Genomic DNA, 23,547 nt, shown 5'->3' on the forward strand with positions numbered 1-23,547 from the left:
TCAGAGGTAAAAGATTTTATTATCCCATGGATGTTTCCTAAAAGGTAAGAGTCCTACCAGACAAAATATACAAAGCATTTTGTGTTTTCTTTCTAGACAACTGCATTCTCACCCTATGAAACAGTGAACGTGTCAGTTCATCGTAAAGAACCAGGGCTTGTCCTTACAGCTGCGGGATTGCACAGAGTTAGCATATTCAATGACCAGTTAATTCATGCAGAATCAGAAGGAAGGGGGAAAAGGTCTGTGTGCTCACCTGAGTGCAGGCTTAGGTGCCCAGAAACAAAGAGAAACACAGGGCTTAAATTTACCAGTTTGTGGTACTTCCACCAAGCAAACCAGTTCTCTGACTTGCTCTTCATGCACTTTGCAAGGAAAGGCTAGGGCTGATAGCAAGTTATATTTGGAAAAACACAGCTGTACTATAAAAAAGCAAATACCTTCTGGCAGTAGGAAACTTTCCTTACCAACCTGCATGAAGTACATGCAGTTCTTCATTTTACATCCAGCTTAAAGCAGGAGACCAACATCTCCTCCTCTACCTGCTAAAATTTAATATTTATGGTTGACTCTACATTTATACGAAAAAATAAACTCTCAGCCTCTAAGGACATACTAATTCCTCTTGTTTTAGATGATTACTTTGAGATACTGTTTTGTTTTCATGTAACTAGCTCACAGTATAACTATTAGAAGTTTTACTCTAAAATATATTCACTTTTTGGTCCTGCTGAATTAATGATTGTACTTGCATTTACTTTATCCTTCCCCTTTCTAAAACAACAAGCTCATTTCAACAGATGAACAAGTCCAGATTTGCTGGAAACCAATTAACAAGAATGTGCCAAGCTGAACTTCATGCTGTTCTTTCAAGCCAAAAAACTGCCTGCATTTTAAGAACCTAATTAGTTTTAACTATATTTATGGATCAGAGGGAAGAATATTGAATTACTCTGCAATTCTTCTCTCCAATGATCAATAGAAATGCAATTTTGTTCACACAATTTCTCTGCAGCATATCGATGCACTGAATCTTTCCTTGTATCAATATCTGTACTACAATGATGCCCTCAGATGATGTGATATACAGTAGGGCTACAGGAATTACTATCAAAACAGCCTTCATCGGAGGAGTTATACAAGAAAACTCTCTCTCAGCACAAACAAAAAAATCTGCTTCTGTACTCGCCAGTAACTACCAACTCTGCTGCTGACACCGCTTTGCACACAGGCATGGCAGCCTCTTCTGCAGAGAAGAGCCAGTAAGGCTATGCAGCCTTGCATGTGGCTATGCAGCCTCCCTGCTCTGTGGCCCCCAAGCAGCACTATGATCTCCATGTTGCTGCCACCCCACATCAGCCCCGCATACCCACCCTCCAGGGGCTCACCCCAGGGCACCCCACGCTGCTCCAAGCCACGCCAGGCTCAGGAGCAGACTGCCATGTGGCAAGGAATACTAACAGGGGCAGCAAGGGCAGGCTGCTTTCTCTGCTTGATAACCTGGCCTTCAGGAGGACAGAAAGCAGCAAGCTGGGAGTACCAAAGCACAGTTTGGGCAGAAATCTCCCTCTGCTGAGTTTTCTGAGTCACTGTTTGTAGCCTCACATCTGTTCTCTCCCTAAGGGCGTCTGATTCCATATTTCTGGTAGTTACGTCAGCATCAAACTGGTAGCCCTCCTCCTGTCATACACCTTCTGTCCTGGTGCCAAGGCAGGTTCAGAACACTGCCAGCAGGAAATTGCTCAGCCAGGAAAAGAGCACCTGTTTCCAGCATCCTATTTCTTGGCCATCCTTTCTACCCCAAGCCTGCTCCCAAAAGAGATTTCCGTCCTGTGGCACGGAAGAGGCTGTGTTCACTCCCAGGCTATCCGTGACCACTGTGTAAATTTAAGCCCAGTGAAATGTCTCAGGTAGGCAGGAGGGAGGAAAAGATAATCAGCTGTGAGGCCACGATAGACCCAAGAGGTTAGAGCTTCACAAGCAAGGGAAGGAGTAAAAATAAAAATTAAAAAAAAGTAAGACACATTACCATGTCTAAAAAGAGGGCTGAGAGCATGTGTGTGCAAGCAAAGCCAAGGAAGGTTACAACAGGACAGCAGCCTCATGATTTTTTGCAGATAACAGTTTCAACCACAAAAGTGTTTTCAAAGTGACGAATACGATGACAGTTCCCAGCCTCACGTCGACTGATACCTACAAGGGAATAAAAGAGAGAGAGATGGGGAGAAAACTCAACAAATGTTAGTTTACAAGAGCTGCAGTAAGTGGGGGAAGGAAAGCAGATGGGATGCAACCATTGAACACTGAAATGCAGGAACAACACAGCCTGTATGAAAAGCAGCATAATCTCTTCTTTGGAAGAATAACCACATTATCTAGGCCTTAGCCCTGCAATAAGAGCTGCCATGAGCTGGAGAAGCCACAGGGAAACAGCTGATTTCAGCTGACAGCATCTCAGTGTTATCTCACAGACCAGAAAGCCTCACAAAACCAGCAGAAGTCACAGGCTGGTACAGAGCACAGCCCTGATCGCAGTCAAGGAAGGCTTAAAATCGTCTTCCTCTGGCTGTTTGAATCATCGGGCGCACTGATCCTGCCATGGCTTCAGCCTCTCTGGAGAACAAGGAATGCTCCCCGCGTCGTTAAGCTGTTTCAGGTGAGGCTTTAAATGTGCCAGTATCTGAGACCAAGTAACTACAGATACTGAAACTACGGAGTTTTTTGCAAGACATTAGCGTTTGTATGTAAGGTACATACATAAGATTTCATGAAGTCATTTTAAGGTAGTCTATTGTTCCCTCCTCACAACTTTTTCCATATTATTAAGAGCTTAATTAATTAAAGGCAATTTGCAGACCTAATCTGCTCTGAATAGCTGCCACTGAAGCAGGTATCTGCATTAGGGAAATTTTCCAGACCGTTCCCCACAGTACTGCTATTAGTTCAGCCCCAGGAGTCCACATGTAAATGAAGTGCTAGCTCCTGCAAGCATCTTTATTAATGTTTTGATTAGGGTGAGAGACACAGCAATAGAAACACTTGCAGCAGCCAGCACCCATTTGCAGCAGCACCATCACAGGCCGGGGTTCAGCTGAACTAAACGGGGAACACCTCAAAACAATCTGTGCGCTTACACCTGCAGGGAAACCTCCCCTCTCGCCACAAGGAGGCCAGCACGGCTGTTAGAGCAGAAATAATGACTGGGATGCAGGGGGAAGGCGAGTTAGGGTGGCTGAAAGCTGCTGGGCTCTTACGTCTCCTGGCGCTCCGCCGCTTCAGCCGGTAGGTCTCCTTGCCGCTGCACAGGCGGTAGATGAAGGAGCCGAGCTGCTCCATGTCATGGACGTGCTCCGTTGCGATCATCTCCTCCTGGATGATGTACGTCTGAGGCAGGTACGTCCCTTTCTGAAATGACAGTTTCCACACACACAAAAAAAGCATGACCAGCGATCTGTTAACAAAGCCCTGGTTCACAGGGAGTGCCAACGATGGCCGCACCTGGGGGAACTCGCTGCCTGAAGGCTCCAGCTGCACTGAGCAAGGCTGGGTAAAGTGCTCGCCTGTCCTTGCATTCAACTCTCCCTTGCTACTAGCACAGGGCACGTGAAACAGATTAGCTTCAAAAGCTGAATACTCAGACAGGGGGTAAAGCCAGTGTAGGACTGACCCCGTTAGAAACTAAACCCGGTTTTACAGGAGGGCGTGCAAAGCTGTAACTCTAAGAGCATGGCAAACCCATCTGGAGGGGGATCCAGGCTCAGGTGAAACACCAGAAGCTCCACTGAAAATGTGGATTTTACTTCTACTTCAAAAGACAAAATCCCCAACCCCAGCCCTGCTGAGATTCCAACAGATTCCCAACTTTGCTGCAATTCCCCCTCCTGTGTGACCCATTCAGCACAGCCCCAGTGACCTCCTGCCCTGACAGCCTGCAGTAATGGGGACGGAGACTAGCAACGACCACAGACACACACCATCTCCCTGCTGCTGAGGTTGATGTGGCTTTGAAGACCAGGGTGGTAAGTGGGGTGCTTGGTAGGCAAAATGTAGGAGAGAGCCACCAGGAGCTAGAAAAAAATGGGAGAGAGGAAATGGAGGAGCTGGGATGGAGCTCCCAGGGATGGAGGCCACCTCTTTTGCTGCAGGAAAGAGAACTGGCTCGGCAGCAAAGACTCTGCAAGCTGTGCCTGACCTCGTGAAGGCATCAGAGTGGAGGGGCCCAGGTGCTCAGGGCATCTCACCACTGCCTGGGCACCACAAGGACAATAGGGAGCCGTGCTACAAGTCCAGCTTGGGGTGGGGGCCACTTCTGAGCAAGCCACATGCTAACCAGGCCATGAAGCATAGACTCATTTATGGTCCCACTTGCTTAAGACGAGTCAAAGGAATAAAAGAATCAGCAGATCCCCCAAAAGGGACCGATATAAATACCAGCAGGGGAAAAAGCAAGCAACAGCAGCACCATTTCAAACTTCATCTCTTCAATTTCCACAACAGGGCTGGTTATCTCCAGAGACACACCTGGAAACACACTGCCCTAAGTTAGCGCCGTGCTGTTGGGCTGGCACAACCTTCTGGATCAATAAAGCTCTCCCCCAGCGCTGGGGCACTAGGCTATTAGTGGAAGTCTGTATTACACCAACACAACAGTTCCACAAGAAATTCAATTATTGATTCTCAGCGGGAGAGTGCAGGAGAGGGCACATGATACGTGCAGTTACTGACACAAGCTGTCATGTTAACGCGTGAGATTGGGGCTCAGGATTTGTCACATCCTTGACAAGGCAAGAGGTCTTAGAAACAGACACACACGTGTGCAACCCATTATGTTCATTGTTTTAGATTTAAATAGCTGGGGGAGCTGAAATGGTCAGGAACTGTTGCTCCTCCATCACAGGACTGTGCAAAAAGTATGTTACCTTCAATTCTCTGCTAACAGTTTCAAGAACAGTAGAGCTCTGAGCATCTCCATAGGGAAATTAGTCTTGGGCTCTACAAAAGACGTGGATCATCCATCATTTAACTGGGTCATCTCCAGCTTCCTGCTGCCGCACAGTGGGAGCATCCCTCCCTCCTCTTCTCTCGGATACTCACACAGCCCTGTTCACTGAGCCATTACACATACCCACATGTAAGCCTGCAAGAATCAGCACGACTGCCATTTGCAGGCCAAAAGCTGAGAGAGGAGAGGCCCAGTAAGGCGTAGAGGTGACTGCAGGGCTGAAACCTGAGCAGGGTCTGGCACAGCTTTGGCTGCACGCAGCTGGGAGCACAGAGCAGGCACAAGGCACGTGCAGCACAGGGCACCTCGTCAGGCAATGAAAATGAGAAACATGCCCGCTCTGCCTGACACAGGCTGCTGCCATGGCTCAGGATAATTCAGCTGGGAAGGGAGCGCAGGAGGAGTCTGGTCCAACCTCCTGCTCAAAGCAGGGGCAGCTACGGGATCGGGCCAAGTTTCTCGAGGCTATATCCAGTCTTGGTTTTGTTTTTTACCCCTTGATGGACGTAGCACAACCTCTGTGTGCAGCCTGTTCTCCTGCTTCACTGTCCTCACAATGAGAAGCTTCTTGTGAGCTCAAGAGCAAGCTAAGCGCTTGAAAACAGTGACTCTAAAGTGCACAGACAGATTGGACATGTGTCTGTCCCAATAATCAGTTATTTAAACCCACATCTGCTTTTACACTCTTTAAAAAGAGTTAAGGTCATAATGGTCATAAGACCACTTTAACCATATTTTTATCCCCCTTTTTAATTCAATTTCTGATAAAGACAAAGCATCATTTTCACTTCCTGTAATTTTATAGCTGTTATTTTAGAACATGACCAGCATTTCCAACCTCCTAGTTTTCTGCTAAGGGTCTGCTCTTTTCCATTTCCTCTCTTTTCCATTTCCCTTTGCCCAAGGGACTGGTCACCTGCCACGGTGGCTGGTTTGGAGAGACAGTAAATAACCGTGTGTTGTGCCCCAGTGGTGTTCCCAGCACACTTAACAGATGGTCAGAGTGCACGAAATTGTGAGGACTGCTGAGAAACAAGCTGGGGGTTTGACATGTACGGGAGATCAGGCATCTCTCAAGCCCAGCCTTTCACCTCTCAGCTTAACCCTACAAAGTTCATCACACTGCATGCAGCAGCACTGACTGAAGGGAATTAGAGAAAGACTTGCACTGTTTTTCTTCTACACAGACTGTCTTGGAAGGGAGTTTGAGAGCTAAACTCAGTGCTTTGCTTTATCTTCTGCAGCCTTAAAAATCCTGTTGTTTCTTTTTTTTCCTGCTGTTAAGATTAAATAGCGCTCTATTTTAAGGCTGTTTTCAGTCACTGCAATACACCAAAATGGGCTTCTGAACTGAACAAAACTGCTGGTACTAGACCCAATTAATGCCTGCTGTGTGCAAAGCTGCATCAGACCAAGTGCTGTGCTTCAGCCCTCAGCATGGCGAGGGAAGCAGCACAGATTCCACCCCCAAAGGGGTAACAGCAGAAGGCCTGGTGCTCCCCGCAGGGTACCAAGAGCTCTGCAAATGGCAAAACGCAGCAGCAAGAGTGAGAAGAGGGCAATTTTCTCCCCACTTTGACTCCTATCAGTAAGCACCAGGGGAAAGGAATCTGCTGCTTCTCTGGGCTACCCTGGTCAGGTTCATCCATCATGCCAGGGTTACTGTGCTGTCTGCAGAATTAACATTTCAGCTACAGCCCCTGAAGCTTTCCCTCTACATGAGGACTCAGCTCTGTCAGAGCCAAGGCTTACTTCCACAGACACTGCTTTTTGTTTCCCAAGAGATTCTAACCAGCACCCAGGATCAAACTCAAGGAAAGCACACAAAGTAAAGCAGTACTGCAGCTGTACCTTCACGTTAACCAGCAGCTCCCACAGGTTGCGTGGAGGCATCACGATAGTGGTGTTCAGCTCGATGACGTAGCATTTATCCAGCGTTATGTCATGATAAGCTGTCAGACCCTGTGTTCCAAGCAGAGAGATTAAGGAATTGAGCCCTTCTCAATAAAATATGGCTGTGAAAGTAGCTGAAAAGAGGCTGAAGTGAGGAGCAGGGCAAAAAAGCAAAACAGGAGCACTCCAGGCTGAAGCACCCTCAACCCCCCCTAGAGAAGCCCTTGGTTCTGCTCGTTGTCAGAGCACTCCTGGTGAACATTAGTTTCCATTTCTCTTCTGCATTTTCCCTCCCCTCTCCATGCACTTCACCACCTCTCCTCACGTGGCTGCAGGCACCCGACTCGCCCCTGAAGGCTGTGCCAGCAGCTGTCCTGCATTTCCACCAGAAATACCCTCCAACCCCATGCCCAACGCCCAGCCACACTGGCACATCCCACCAGCTCACAGGGAAGGCCCTCCTGCTGCCTCCTGACTTCAGCGAGCACCGACCTCACACTGACATTAAACAGCCAAAAGAAAAATTCAGGGAAGACAGGAAATTCTTTTAAGCAACAAACCTGCCCAAGGACCTCCCTAGCAAGGCCTAACATGCAAGACGAGCAGGTTGGAAAAGCTCAGACAGGGCCCTGAGAAGGAGGAGAGCTCAAAAACAAGATCATCGTACAGATATGCGACAACAGCAATAGTGCTAGGCCACGAGAACCGTGCTGAAGCCCCCCAGCTCAGCTCCATGCTACACCCAGAAAGAGCGCCTTACTCTCTGGAAATCATGGATGATATCCGCAGGGTCACTTCCCCCGAACTGTGGCACCGGGACATTGATCTGCTCGTAGTTCTCCTCGATGTAAATCTTGACGTCTTCATGCAGCTCCAGCTGCCCCTTGAACGGGGAGTACAGCGAGTCTTCGTAAAGGACGCCGCAGTGAAACACGCTCTCGCGGGGAAGCTGTGGGGATGAGATCTGGTTGGAGACAGAACACACGTACACCCCACACCCCATTAATGACGAGAGCCAACACAGAAAAAAAAAAAAAGTCCCCAAACTGGGTAAAAATACTTATCAAACAAGCACGTAAGAGTATTTCAAAATCTGTTGGCCAAATTCTCGATGAAGGGAGTGCAAAACACCCTTGTGAAATGACCGTGTCTCTCTCCCTTTCTGCTAGCCAAGTCCAAAGGGAAGAAAGGATCCCTTGTGGGATTTCATATGGAGCAATTCAGAAAGGTAAAATGTCTGTCAGTAGGCTCTTAAGTTTCATGACTAGCCTGTTCAGATCCTTTTGTAGATAGAGCTTCTGGCAACTGCATTTTTCTGTATAAGGCATGTAAGCTTAAAGCAAGCCAAGCATCACTTCTAAAGGCACTTGTAGCTCGTCTGTGGCAAATGCACCAAGACAGCATCAGGAGCTGCTGCCCTCTGGGACTCCAGAAGCACAAACTACAGGTAAGAGAGCTACCCCAGGGTGAGCAATTAAGTCTGAGCATCACAGAGACAAATTGCAGCCATCGGGGACCTGGAGCATAAAGGCTCCATCACCTTGGTCCCCAGACCATCTCTGACTATGTTGAAGGAGCTCTGTCACGTAATGGCACAAAAGCTTTCATTTGGTATCACAGGCAGGCAGTGGGGTAACAACAGGCAGCCCCAAATTGAGCAGCTGACATTTCCCAGTGCCACTCAGCACGCATCGAGGGTAGGTTATCGACTGGTTGATGGACCAAACACTGTCCCTCACCCAGTCCTCAACACCAGTGGCTGCCACCCAGTCAGAAACAAATGCCTGCACCCAAATCCCTGCATATGGGCCCATCATATTCATACCGGTGTGTGGGAGGGGCGAGCAGCCCTACCGCTGCCACAGGGATTCCAGACCAGATATAAATGAGCACAGGTAATAAAGAATTGATGCATCTGAAAACAAGGACTGCAAATTAATTTGACAGCACGAACATGTATGGAGGAAGGAAGTGTATAAAAAGCCTGTATTGCTGAGTGGATAAGTGCTGGCTGCAGAGCTGAATGCAGCCGGCAGTCCTGGGAGAGCTCACTCACTAATAGCTGCTCCACAGCAGAATGAGGTCTTCAGTGCAAATCAATGCTCTGGGCTTTCTTAGCTAAACACTCAGCAAGCCACAGAGCTCAGCAGTTTCCTGCTTAAAAAGCAGCTCTACTGTGTCCCAGTCCCCACGCTCTGACCCTTGTTACTCAAATCCACAATGCTGCAAGCCCAGTGCCTCTACCAGGCCAGGCTATGCAAAGCCTGAATGAAGGGAAAGGTGCTGAATTTAACAGAGGCTGTAGGCCCACCTGCCACACCGTCTCCTGCTCGCTTTTCTATTCACTGCTTGCTTTATTAATAGCAGCACCTATTTTTGTTATGCCTACAGTTTCTCTGTGCTAGAGCCTAAGAAAAAAGAACAACAAAACATTGCAAAAAGCTGTTTTGTCTTGCCTGTCCCCCCTGCTCTCTCCAGGGCCTGCTCAATCCTCACAGCCAGCCATGCTTGAAAGCTGGCTGACCGCAGACCACAGTAATGTTGGGTTCACAAAGCAGAACTTGCAGGATATTTTTACACGAGTTAAAAAAAAAAAACACAAAGGAGGAGAAAAGGAGGATTTCCAGAAGGCCTTTCCTGATGGTCAGGATGGAGGTGAGTCTGAACCCACTCCTTCAGACATGCCCATCTGCGGGGCCCAGAAGCACTGGCTCCTGAATCCCCACCACACAAAGGCAGAAACAGCAGCAGCAAACCAAAGGTTGAAGCAGCTTGTCTGCTTGCTCTGGGTCAAGGAGCCAGCAGCCCTTCCTCGCTCACCCATACCTGGGTGATGAAGAAGTATCTGTAGACATACATCGAAGCGAAGACCAAGCCGAGGAGCAGTACGAGGAGACCCATGGTCAGGTAGCACACCCCGCTGAGCGATGACCTCCGGCTCTGCACCGCAGGAGCCTGCTCCTCCTGCAAGGCAAAAATGAGAGCATCGGTCAGCTGCTGCAAGAGAGAGCAGAAAATCAGCAATATTTCATGTAGAGGCCACGCGTGAGCTTCTGCAGTGCAACTGAAGAACGAGGGCAGTGTTCTGTAAGTTGACTTCACACCTAGCAGCACTCCAGCAAGAGTAAAACACTTTTTATGCATTTTCCTCTCTTGCCACCCTATATATATATATATATATATATATATATATATACATGTATATACACATATATATACACATATATACGGATACGTGTGAACATACAAACATACATGTATGCCCTGGTTCCTACAAACGGCCCAGAACAAAATCCAGCTTTGTTTCAGCGGTGATAAGGATCAATCAGAAAAAGGCTATCTGGAAGAAGGAACAGGGATGCAGAAGTTACAATTGGATGGATGCTGGATAAAAGTGCATTGCTTTTGTATTTATACTCTTTTTTTTGTTGTTGTTGTTGATATACTGACACCATTGCAGCATTCTTCAGGGGAAATTTTCGATGTGGAAACGACTGGTGAGAGAAGTACCTGCTGGTACCTCCCTGGTGGGGTGAGCTTACCCAAACAGCTGCGCTGATCGCCTCATTGTCAGGCAGACTCTGTCACACCTTCCAGGAACACGCAGGCTGGTCCGAGGATCAAAAGAAAAGATACCTGCTTTTTTCAGAGTGCTGTCTGACTGCAGGCAGGAGTCAGCTCACCCTGTTACACCCTTCAAACAGGAGGGCAGTGCGATGGCAGGGCTACCTCCTGGGAAGCATGCATCCCAGCCCACGAGGCTCTTGTTTTTCCTGCCAAAATAACTCTCTGAAAACTTAAGCAGGAGGATGTAAGGGCTTTCAGAAACAGATGAAAGAAATCCGTTCACAGATGCCCCAGTTTCCACCCAGAAAATTGGAAAGCCACCCTAAGATGAGCAAGCAGACAGAGGAGCGACGCCAGGGAGGGCTCCTGCAGCTCATCTCCCTCTCCGCAGTCTGTGATCTGAGGCGTTTGATTAGAAAAACACTCTCACCATGGCTAGCTGGGGATTGATGCAAGCTGGAGGAATAGATTTGAAAGAAAACACCAGCCTCTCATGTCTGAGATGCATCGCTAATATACCCATGACAACAGCAGAGGAGGAGGTAGCTTCTCCAGGGCAGCATGGCCAAGGCTCACAGGGTGGTGGTGCAGGAGCTGAAGCCCAAAGGCCTCTGGTCAAAGAGCTCTAGGAAAGCTGCAGCTCTAGCACACCTCCAGGAGAAATTAATCTATATTTATTTCCTCTTCATCCCAGCTTTGGAAAGACCTGTAGCAACTCTGCCAGCTCCCTACACTGAAGGATCAGCGTTTAACTAGGTTGTGGCCACTCCTCCAGCAAACAACAGGATGAGCGAACTGAAAAATAAAGCATCTGAAGTTCATCTCCTCTTATTCCCTCCCCCTCCTCCTACAGATGAGGGGTGGCAACTGTGACAAGCCATGAAGAAAAGAAAAATCAAATCACAATTCTGTTTAAAGGCTCTCTGCCATGAACTGCTCGGATGGGAAAGTCATGCTGTATGTCAAGTATTTCACAACAACAGATTTCCCCAGATACTTGCCATCAGAGAAGGCGTGCGGACACGGGGGGTGAAAAGGAACAAAAAGCTCTCCTGCTACTAACCACTGAAGCACAGCAGAGAAAACGCTTAATGCTCGGCAAGAGAAGCACATCCAAAAGGCGCCGGGTTCCCGTGATGGATAACGTGCCGGTTGCTGCGTCGAGGAGCTGCAAGTGCTAACTCCCCAGTGAGCCTGGGGAGAGGGTTGAGAGGAGCCCTCTAAAAAGAAAAAAATTGTCTGAAGAATGGCAGGGAGGGAAAAATAAGCCCTTGCTGGTTTGCCATTTGCTAAGCAGGTCTGTGCTCTTTGCACAGCCAGGAACACAGGGAGACATCTCACCCCTTGCTGCAGTAGGAGATGGGTTTGGCTCCTTGCAAAGCCTTCGTAGCTTAGGGAGAACCGCCTGAGCTTTGTATCTGGGAGAAGGTGGGAGAAGCTACTCAGGGCTTTGCCCTTTTTTTTTCCAGGGTGAAAAAAAACAAAACAACTCAAAGTATAAGAGAGAAAAAAAACAACTCAACAGTTACTTTTCTGATGGAGTATCAGTGAAGGCAATGAGGTTCAAAATGGTGTCATGCAGTCCGAGGGGAACAATTAACCACAGCCCTGCAATACAATGTGCAGAAATCACCAGCACAAACCTTCACTGAAATGTACTTCTCCTTCCAGACCTAAAGGCCACCGGCCTTTGTCACTATGCATGAGCCATAACTAAAAAGCAACCAACCACACATCAGCCAGCAGCTGAGCTTCGGGCTGGAGGCATTTTGGTGCCGACAGATGGTGGAAGGAGCTCTGCCCAACCTGCTCTAGCAGCGTTTCGGTTGGGATAAGGAAGCTTCACCAGGCTGGAAGAATCCAGGAGGCTTCTTCCCTAGGCTGCTCCCTCCCCGTGGTGCAGCACACGTCCTTTCCCACAGGACAGCCTCTCCCTACTGCAGAAACGGGAATATTCCAAAACCAGAAAATTCATCGCAGTTGTTTCCATCCATTCTTGCCGTAGGAATGCCTGGCTCCCCGGCATGGGAGCAGTTTTCCCTTATGCTGCCCTTGTTATAAAGGGAACCAGCCTGTCCCAGCAGCAAGCTGCAGGGAAGGCACCCTGCCGGGAAGGTCCGGGCCACCAGCGGGCCGACAGAAGGGCACGCCGCGCTCATGCAGCACTGGGGGTTTTGCAGATCTAGCAGCACTGCCGACCCCCTTCAGTTTTGGCAGTGGGGACGTGAAACAAGACTCAGCAGCACAGTTCTCCTGGAGAGCAAAGAATGCCTTTGAGACACGTGTTTTCACTGAGGGCAAAAATCACAATATTAACACACAAAAGCACTGTCTAACAGCGCTCACCAGATGTTTAACATTTTGTCAGAATTCGTTAGCCAGATGCTCCCCTTGCAACAAGCCACCCCGCTGATCTCCTGCCTCAAGCACATACGGTTTCTTTTGGTCAAGAGAATCGGAAAGGCTGGGGTCAAAACCATCCCTGGGCAGAGGCAGGGACAGGTATTTCAGGGCAACAAGAGGGGGCCACGGCCCGCGGCCTGTGTGTGGGAGTTGGCAGAGCTCCTTCCCCGTGTGGCCCGAGGGAAAGGCACAGCTCGCTCTTCCTCCATATGGGGAAAGCATCCATCTCTCAAGGAGAGCGCCTGCGTGCCTTGGTTTTCTGCCAGGCATTGTCCTGCTAATACTTCATCCCACCGGGCGAGAGACAGAGACAGCTCCAGCATGCGAGCCTGAATACCCAGATGTGCTGAGTCGGCTCCAGTGTGCAGCCGTGATCGCTTTGCAGATGCTCAGACCAGCACTCGGCAGCAGGCAGGACACTGGAATATAAAAAGGAATTCCTTTTCTTAGATAAAACAGGGTATTCGATACGCTTCAGCGCCCTGCCAGCTTGCAGGGACAGTGCAGGAGCAGAGCACAGGCAGCAGATACCCAGACGGGAGGAGGTGAGGTTATGCTAGAGAGCGTTTGGTAGAGGAGGCTTGAAATTAGTCTGGGAACAAAAATATGTCCTAATTCAGTCTTTCAGGATTTTCTTCAGAATTTCAGGGCTTGCTGAAGACACAATGAAGAGAAACCATTATGCCTGTGGGGCACTGCCGAGGGCTCTCACAGCTGAGCAAAACCCCTCTGGCTCCCCAGCTCTGCAGGGATGGGGTCAAGAAGAGCCTGGGGTCAAGCTCCGAGCCAGGAGGTCAGCAGCAGCTGCAGCCCTCCATGGCCAGGGAAGGTGGCAGCCTGTGAGCATTTGCTCTGGGCTGGAAAATGCTCACTGCCTCTTGCTCCCAAGTGCCAGCGACTGGGCTTCAGCACCTGCTCTTTGCGTCCCTCCCCAGCCCGCACAGGGGACTGACATCCACACGGGAGACTTTCTTAAAGGAAGGTCTGTGCAGATTCTGAGTGGGAGTGATGTGTCCTCGTATCTTCCATCTTCTTGAACTTTAAAAAAATATATATTCAAGTCCTTGAAGGTCCTGGGCCACTGGAAACACAATCCTAGCGCGAGCTGATAGCAAGAACTTGATGAGGTGTCATCTTTGATATGCCTTACAAATACAGTACAGGCTTATGAAAAATATGTACTTGATTCAATCTCTCTTCCTCACCAGCATCTTGCTGAAGATGACAAAGTGCGGAAATTAAAGGTGTCATGTCATGCCTTGCTCCTTCCTGACTCGCACACCGCCTCTGCAGGGATGGGCTCAGCTCATGCCCTTTTCCTGTTTCTTCAGCTTTTGAAGCAGCTCTGTCTGCCTCCCTTCGTCAGCCACTGCCAGGAGATCAAAACAATATAGCAGCTTCTCCAGGAAAAGAGTTAAGGGCATGCAGCTTTTCAGAGCTTATCAGCTTTCTCTACTCCATTTCCCTCCAGAATGACATCTAATTACTTAGATAGAGAAACATCACAGCCATCACTTCTCTCAGTCTTTCCCCCTCTGGTTGCTCTAAGATTTGAGGCGTTCTTCCCCCATTTTTATGTAACTTGACATGAGTGTAAAATAAGCACATATATTCGTATCAATAACATAACATCCAAATAAGCCTAAAGCCAGATTTGCTTGTACACAGCTAGTTGATTAAAGGATGCATTTGTTGAGTTTTCCATGAACCATTTTCCCCTGCGTTTAGGAATCACACAGACTTCAAATCTTTCATTTTAGACATAGCAGGGCCTGATGAGCAGGAGACAAAGTTTGGCAAGTGTCTTAATACACACCCCCAACAGGCAAAGAAGCTTGGGGCGACTAAAAATAGTAGATGTGATTTTGATGACTGACAAGTGAGGAGAGAAATATGATGCAGAGTAAATACTCAACGGGATCCAGTTTTGAGAGGAGCTCTATCTGAAAGGCAGTAAAAAAATATCAGCCATCTCTAGGAGGCTGCTTGTTTTAAGGAAGTTGCCTGAGCTCTTGATGTGGAAGATGTGCTTATGTAATTACAGCCATTGACATGAGCAGTTGTGGCTTCCTCAAAGGAAGCATGATCAAACCCTCAGAAATCCACATCAGAAAATCTAACTGATCTAGCTGGTTAGTACTTTTTGGCAACCAAAGGCCAAAATAGAAAAATGAAAAATAAGTTCAAGGTCTCTACCTACAGCATACAAAGTCCCATGTACATGGTACTGCTTCACAGAACGTAAGGACCTGCAGTTACAACACCTCCACTGACTTCAGACTGAGAAAATCAGAGCTGACTGCTGGCAAACTGCAGTGCTGCCACAGTGGGTGTCAGCTGATAGGGACCGACCTGTCGCCAGACCTGGCTTTGAGCATCAAAACGTCTCAGGAAAGTGAACCCCACCAAAGAAGCCTGTTCTTCCTGCAAGCAAAGCAAAGTCACCCTGCGGGCAGCACCCCACGTGCAGCTGCTGGGCACTTTCTGCCGCTGTCTCACATGGTAAGCAGCAGAGTTTGGTGGGGCAAGGAGACGGAGACCTGAGACAACTGCTCCCACGTGGAGACACTCAGACCCACAGCGGCTGGTGCTGAGCAGCTCCCAGGAATGAGCAGAGCAAGCAGGAATGGTTGGCCAGGGCTTGGGACTGGAGTCAATCCCTGACCAAGCCAGAGCCTGGAGAAAGGAAAGGGAGAGACAACGTACAAGGAAAGGAAGGTGGAAGACAAAAAGGGAGAGAGGGTCAAAGAGGTAAATCATCGCAGCAAAGGCAATTTGCATCCTGTATGCATGTAAGCATCTCTCATGTCCCAAAAAGGGCTTCTCTGCCAGATGACCTCCCCCAAAAATTAAAAAAAAAAAAAATATTAAGGAGACTCCTGTCTTCAAAAGCATTTATGCTTGGAGAGAGGAGAGGGAGTGAAGTGAGGAGAAATACCAGGTGACACTATGTGGAGATCAGTGCCCTGGAAGAGAACCACAGGGCTCAGTGTGCAGCACTAGCAGTGGCAGCTCTGAACAATCCTGGGACCTGGAATAGAACAGAACGGGACGCCCCTTACAGGCTGACGGGCCCTCCCGAGACTTTAGATCAGAAAATAAAATAGTGTGTGCATACACACACACACGTATATATATGGCACACAGTTTCCAAGGCAACTTCTGCATGCTGTATTTGAGCAGTGCTTGTGCAGGGCCATGCAGCAGCATTTCCACAGAGAACACAACTGATGCCTGAAAACCAGAGGATGATAAAAAAAAAAAAAAAAAGAAAGGCTGTAATTAAGAGACTATCACAGCTGAAGGCAAAAAGGTTGCAATAAATGAATCTAATCACATCTTTAAACGATACCACCGCACATGACTAGCAACAAAGCCACCTGCCTCAGGAGTCACTCTGCAGCACTGGAAATTAGAATATCAAAAACAACCACTGGCTAATTAAAAACCACAGTGTTGTTGCTATACGACAAAGCCAGCAGGATGTTAAAAATGCAGCCTAGCATGTGAGAGCTCCTAAGCACCCAGCAATCATATTTTCCTTCTCCTCCCTCAGCAAGAGAGACATAAACCTTCTCTTTTCTCCCTTTTCCATCTGATTTTTGAAGTAAGGGGCTGTTTATCCTCCCTCTTTGCGCAGGGATGAGGAATTCATTTCTCTATATTCTATTTTTTGGCAGAGGCACCACAACTTCCAGCTGGAGGTTTTCCAGCCTCCCTCTTCTATTTCCTGGGAGTAAAACCATTCAGGGCATTAGCAGAGCCAACAAAGCCTGTTGTAAAAACAAGGCTGTTCTTACAAGGCACTTAGCTAGAGACCCAAGTGTCACACTGAAGCGACAGGCAGACAGACAAAAATAAACAGTGGTGACAAAGAGGCAAAAAATGTCCCAACCTGTTTAACAGTCTGACTGCCAAAATATGGATTTGGGTAAACACAGCCTGATTTCCAGAGATCAACAGGAGCTGCAGCCGCTCATGGTGACACTGGGGAAAGCCAGCCCTGCGTCACTGAGCCGCAGCAGCAGCCCCAGCAGCCCCCTGCTGCAGCCTCTGGGGCACCTCAGCGCACCTCACCTGGGAGCAGGGAGGAGCAAGCACGGCCAGGTGAAAGCCAGGAGTGAGGAGTTAAAGGGAAGGGGATTTTTCTCAGGAGCAGAAAACAGGCAAAGCTTTGGCACTGGGTCTAAAACCTAACCAGAGTAATTAAAGACAAAAGGCAGCTCAAGCAAGAGCGAAGCAGAGGGCTGCTTTAGGAGTACAGAAAGCTTGTAAATCCAGGGGTTGGCAGAGTTAAAGAGAGAGACTTGATTCAAAGGTAAAGACACGTGCAGGTGGGCTGACACCTGACTCCTTCTAAGACCTCTGACCGACATCAAAAACACTTAAAAACACTGAGAAACTGAGACCAGGAGGTGCCAACAGCTTTCAGCTTGTTCTCAGCATAGCCGGGTCTTCCTCCTCCTCACCCACGAAGGCAGCCTGCTGGCTGCCAGCCGGGACGTGCAGCTCTGGGGGACGCAGGCCACGAGCCCGGCCGCCGCCATGTCGGCATGGCTCTGCCAGCTCCAGTCACCTGCACACCGCGGGGGGAGCGCCACTGCCTTGGGGCTCGCTGCACTCAGGGAACAGCTCTTGGGGACAATTACAAAGGGTTAGTCTCATGTGTGTGCTCAGGCTGGTGCCAAGTGGGAATAAAGTCCAAGTCTGCAGAGTGAGACACCTCCTAACGCGCCACACGTGCCGCCAAAGCGAGGAGCCGCCACACGGCCGGACAGCGGGCCCACGTGCTCGTGTGGACAGACTTCCATCCTGACAGCCACATACTCAGCACTTCCCACACTAACATTGTACAGCTGCTCCAACATAAAAGAAAACACACCTACGAACCCGTGCAAGAGGCACAGGCAGCCACGGACATGAGTTGTGAGAGCTAGTGACTGATTGTGCAAGAGGAGCAAAGGATCAGCTGCTGCCTCAAGACACTTGAGGCCACAAAGTGTGACAGGGGAACCTGCACGCACCAAAAGGTTTCCCACGATTTCATGAGAAAGCATTCACGTCTCACGACGGCTTTGGATGAAGCACCAGAGCAGGGTGTCAGCGGGGTGGCGGAGCTCACCTGAGCACCCTGCCTGAGCTCCAACCACCGCTTCCCCCAGGGAGCTCCGTGTCCTGACAGCTCTGCAGTCCAAACAGATTCGTAATGTAAAATTACAGCACTCACCTCTGAGCTTCTACAGTCAAGCAGGGGGAGACAACCATGAGCAAATTAGCCATTTTGGATGTCTCCAAAGGCAAGCTAAACCCTGCTACCTGGTTGGGGCAAATTAAGCCATGTTTGTCCCTGGTTATCTACCTCACTCCAGCTGGAGGTGGCTGATTCTCAAGAAAGGGCAGCAGAAAGGAAGATGTGGCTGTGCCCAAGATGCTTAAGAGCTGGACCAGCTGAACACCGTAACAAAGAACTGGATTTCAGGTTACAACACTTGCCGTACCCTAAAGATCAGTGTCACAACATGAAATGAAATCACAGCTCCCTTTCGGAAATGTTAACAGCGCTCACCTCTTCCCCCCACAGCAGCATAGGAAAACCCTGACAGTCAGTCCTACACTTGAAAATTCACCACAAAGACATGGTGCCTAGTTTAACAATAGCAAGAGAGAGAGAAGACAAATTTGCCCTTCTCAGCTTTATTGTTTAATCTGACTTCAGTGGGTGGCCACAGCAGCAAGGAAGAAAACTCTGCGAAGTATACCTAAAGGGATGTGTTAAACAAACAACAAAAAAAAAAAGCAAAAAACCAGCCCCTACCTCACTGTCCTCCCTCAAAAGGTAACACTGGCATTAAATATACATGTTTATGTTCTCACACATCAACTGGGAAGAAAACACCAGCTCAGAAGTGAAAATGCATTTTCCACCTCCTGTAAACCCATTAACAATCAAAGATTTGGTAGCACAAAAGCAGGAATCACAAATACACATACAAGAACAACCCCTTCTTTAGAAGTTGTCTCTCCAGCTGTGCAGCTGGTGCTTGCTGCTGTAGAGGAGAGCAGTGATACACAACAACTACCAGCAGACTACAGCGGTACAGTATTTTTACGTGCAGTTTATATAGAGAAGCTGCCACTTGCTTGCATTTTGCAAATGTTCATTTGTTCCTTTCAAATCTGCTTCTTTTTAAAGATGTTTCTTAGTTTTCTGTGTTTTTTTCCAAAGACTTGACTGTGCCCAAAACAGGTAAGCACAACAGCTTCTTTCCACACCAAGAGCACCTACATGCAAAGCTGAGCTGGCTTCGGCTCTCCTCTAGCTTTGGGAGAATACACATCTCGAGATGGAGACTACATGTTTCTCCATCTGCAGCTCTACAGTCTACATGTCTTCGGTGAAAGAGAGCTCTGCGTTTCCAAATTCAGTCCCATTTATAACTTTTCTGCTAGAAGCAGTCATTCCTCTCTCTTAATCTCCCCTTCCAGTTTTAGCCAGATCCTTTGTCATGTTCAGCTGGATTATCAAATATTAATGCCTGGAGTCTCACATTTCACTACAGCAGATCCTGTAGGGGTCCAGAGATGTTTTTCCAATTCAGTCCCCAGCACCCCCAAACCATGCCAAACGGAGACGAAGCGACAACACTCCTTTCAGCCCACGTGGATCCAGGAGGGCTTGGGAAAGGCCAGGAATATCCCAAGACACCAGGGTGCAAGCTGGGGCAGCCCCGCTGCAAGGAGGCTGAGAAACCCCACTAGATAGTTGGGTTGATGTACGGCCTACAGAGAGACCACACAGACAGACAGAAGGGTTGTAGGGCTCCTGCTGTGGCAGCAAACCAGTCCCTGTGAGCAGCATTTTTTGCCTCCCAGACTTTACAGGAAGGGCCCACCAAAAGGAAGAGTCTCAGGGAATGCAGATGAGATGAAAGGCATGAAATCAAAGCTATCTGTGACTGAAGCCAACAGTGAAACATCAATCACACCCACAGGGCATTGCTGCATGCATCCTGGAAAGCCCCTCAAACCCTCACGCTTTGACCTGCTGCCAAGGTGTTCCCATGGGCTCGACAGCATCTGCAGGCAGGGAGAGCTCTGCCCACCCTCCTGCCTTGGTCACCAAGCCCTCTGCTCCCACCAGGCAAAGCTAGCAGCCAGGACCTGAGCAAAAATACTGTCCTTCCCTCCACATTCACCTTCCCAGCGAGCAGAAGATGAAGGACTGCATGCATTGTCTCAGCACAGCCTTTTCCAGACTCACAACAACAGGTTTGGCTTTCTGCTTCCTCTCCCCAAAGCTTTAAGCATCCCCTGACGCACACAGACATCTCCCCATCCTCAGCAAACTGCCCTGGTCCCCACGGGCCCCGAGCCTGTGGTGTTGTGCTTGCTGTGAGAGATGCTGCCCTCGGGTCAGCAGCGAGGCACGTTCAGCAGGGGTCTTGGCACGGAGCTGAGCAGCTGCTCTGTTACGTACAGAACGAGGGGGGTGAGAGAAGTCTCTTCCCTCCAGCTCTTATCATGCACCCCTCACGAAGCAGAAGACTTTAATGAAATACAATGAATCACAAACACATGGAGCGTGTATCCCAGAGCCTTTAATGATACAGCAGATATATGTATTTCCACTCCAGACTCTAAATCTGGAGTTCAATTAAAACTCACTGAATACTATTTTGCATCCAAGAAAATATTTTCCAATAAATACAACAAATTATTTTACTGACTGCATAACCTCAGACTGCCTTCTGCTTGAGGCTGCTATGTCCTCCCAGCTTCTACTAATGGCAGCAGGACTGTTTCTGGTATAAGCCCTTAAAATGTTGCAGTTGCCTCAAAATCACATGGATTTTCTGGCTGAGTCCGGATTGCACGTTCCTTCCAATTCAAAGGGAGCTGCACAGCAGAGAAACACAAGGCTCATCACGTGCAAGCTTGCTGTCAGGGCTCCTCACCTACCACTTTTCAGGACACGTTAGTACCACAGACATCTTCCTGCCTGCCGCATCTTTGCATTTACGAAGCACCTGCCAAAATTCACAGGCTGTGGAAGCTGCCGCTGAATCATTTCCCAGCTCCCGCTCCTATCATTGGGATTGAAGTTGTGAGATCAAAGAGGAAAGGAATGCAGAGCATCTTGTTTGCATGTCACCAATGCCATTTTGCTGCGAGGCAGCTAGAGCGAGGCACACGCAGACAGGAATTATTGGCAGCAGGAGAGAGCATGGCTAGAAAGCCTGACTCCTGAGAGATCAGCCTCGCAGGTCGGATGTTTCACAGAGCAACACCCTCTCGGTCCAGCTATGCGCAAACTACACCCAAAAGACCACTTCTGAAGAAACCAGAGGCATAAATACCCTGAAAAATAACATCAGGAAGGGGCCACCTTGTCAGTGGCTGTGCTCCCCGAACACCCTCCTGTTACACCAACTCACCACAACCTGCTCCTGCTCTGCTGTCATGCTCTGATGCTGATTTCCTCACAAGCCCATCTGCTGGAATTAAGGAACTGTTGAAAAGCCTTTGTTTTAAATTCATATTTTTAAGTTCCTCTGTAGCTCTTGTGGGCTTAAAAGAACAACACAGTGCTCCCCAGGAGTCAGAGAAACGCTCAAGGCAATGACAAGAACCCCAAATATATAATTTGCTACTTAAAACAATTCCATTCATGCAGCAGGACCTGAATCAGGGTAATTTTGATTGCTGGGATCTGGCAGCACTCACAATGGAAATAAGCTTCTGCTACTTTTATTTTTTTTTTATTTTACTGGTTTTAAACTCCTGTTTGCACACCGCTTGTGAGAAGGAGCCAGATCCTGCCTGAGCTTGTGCAGGATCAGCAGAAAGACCAAGTTCCCAGCTGCAGGGAGCTGGTTTGTTGGCTGCGTGAGCTCGAGGTCCAGCGTGACATTCAACTTTCAGGCTGCCTTTTCAGAGCTTGACATCAAAGGTGGGAAGAAACCTACCACCTTCTTTTGTTCGTAACAAGAAAAGACCCAGTCTGGAAATCACTGAGAGAACACAGTTGGCCACGTTCCCCATTACAGGTCTCCAGAGAGCTTCTAGGAGCTACATTAATAGGTGCAACGGCGACAGACTGAGCACATTCAGACCCTGACAGCACAGGCAGTGTGCTGCGAGCACACCAGCTCGTGATGGGAGAGGTCGCTGTGATGGAGGTGACTCCCTGAACCCTGCCTACAGCTGAGCAGCCTGCTGGCAATCCTGCAATTGGCTCTCTGGGGCAGGTAACTGCTGCTCCCCTGGCAAGGCACATGGGGAGGGATGCTCTGCGGTGCTGCAGCAACACAGCACAGCCACAGCCCCTCGTGGGGATTTTGGGTCAGTGAGATACTGGGGCTCTGTAAATGATCAAACCGCGTGCGTAGTGTGAAGCATTTAAGAGGAATCCAGAAGTGCTGTTTAAACCTCATCCTCTGATATCAAAGCTCTGGAACAAGACGGACTTGGCCCAGCTCTCTGGTCGGAGTCTTCACCCTTACCCAAAGCATTGCCTACCCTGGCAGGTCTGACCTCCCAGAGGAGCTTGGCAGCTGGGGGTTACCGGCAGGAGAGACCTTCCAGAAATGCTCAGCCCTGGCCAGGCAGGACAGCGGCCACACCAGCCAGCAGCGACCGCTCCCTCCTGGAGAGGGGCACCAGCCGCACACAGCTGGGGCTGGAGGGGTCCCTGCCCTGGGCCTCGGCCACTCTCGGCATCTGCTGGGGCTGCCCTGACGCCTCTGCCCCCTGTCCTCTCCGACACCCACTGCCTAAAACCAGCAAACCCAACTTCTGCTCATCAATTCCCACCCCGGAGCCTGCAAAGCATCCAAAGAGAGCTGCCTGCGCTCTCAGCCCTTGCTTCTCATCCTGCTCCAGCGCCAGCCGCCGCGTTCCCATCACCTCCTCTCCTCTCCATGCCAACCCTGAGCCTCCCGAGCTGTTACAGCGTGAAATCCGGCTGTGACCGCCAGACCCCAACCACATTCCCCCAAGCAGAAGCCCGGACCAGAGGGACGCGCTCCGACGCCCCTCATCCACGAAGCCTCTCAGCTTCACACCGCCCCCTCCCCACCCTCCGGGACCTCACCAAGCACCCACACACCCTCAGCGCGCCCCTTGGAGCAAACTCGGGAGGGGCACAGATCAGACCCTGACCTGCCGAGCGGGGGGGGTCCCCGAACAGCAAAGCGTTCCCGAGGCCACCCACCGCCCCCGGCTCCCCGCAGCCCCCCGCGGCTCCCCGCACTCACGGTGCCCGGCGGCAGCAGCACGGCGCCCGGCGCCCCATCGCCCCCCGCCGCCTTCTCCTTCTCCTGCTCGGGCTTGAGCGCCGCGGGCGGCTGCTGGACGCCGATCTTCACCATGGCCCCGCCGCCGCCGCCGCCGCTGCTGTCGGCACCGCCCCGGGGAGGCGCCGGCACCGCCCGCAGCCCCGCGCCCAGCCCGCCCCGGCCCCCCCCCGGTCCTTTTCTTCCCTCCCTCGGCCCCCCCCAGGCTTCGTGAGATGCTCGGTGCGGTGCAGACCGCCCCAGGGAGCCGGCCCCTGCCCCGCTGGAGTCCTGCTGGTGTGATCCCAGCGCTGGGGGCAGCCTCGGGCAGGGGATGCCACCGCAGAGCAGAGGGGACACAACGCCCCCAGCCAGGTGCACCCGCAGGAACCCCGGGGAAGAGGCAGA

The 23,547-nt window shown here is 49.9% G+C and overlaps 1 protein-coding gene across 2 annotated transcripts; it reads right to left on the bottom strand.

Moving 5' to 3' along the window:
* Positions 1-23,283, bottom strand: ITM2C (integral membrane protein 2C). Of its 2 annotated transcripts, none has more exons than XM_068692090.1 (6): positions 23,122-23,283; positions 9,722-9,859; positions 7,656-7,859; positions 6,854-6,964; positions 3,255-3,405; positions 1-2,193 (listed from the first exon to the last, which is right to left on the bottom strand). In XM_068692090.1, exons 1-6 carry the CDS (start codon positions 23,233-23,235, stop codon positions 2,102-2,104), a joined length of 810 nt encoding a protein of 269 aa, XP_068548191.1. In that variant the 5' UTR covers positions 23,236-23,283; the 3' UTR covers positions 1-2,101. The 2 variants fall into 2 exon arrangements, with proteins under 2 accessions (XP_068548191.1, XP_068548192.1); XM_068692091.1 differs by having other exon boundaries at positions 7,656-7,844; positions 23,122-23,282.
* Between the last annotated feature and the right edge of the window lie 264 nt (positions 23,284-23,547).

Source organism: Anas acuta, chromosome 9, assembly GCF_963932015.1.
Source record: "Anas acuta chromosome 9, bAnaAcu1.1, whole genome shotgun sequence".
Lineage (NCBI taxonomy): Eukaryota > Metazoa > Chordata > Aves > Anseriformes > Anatidae > Anas > Anas acuta.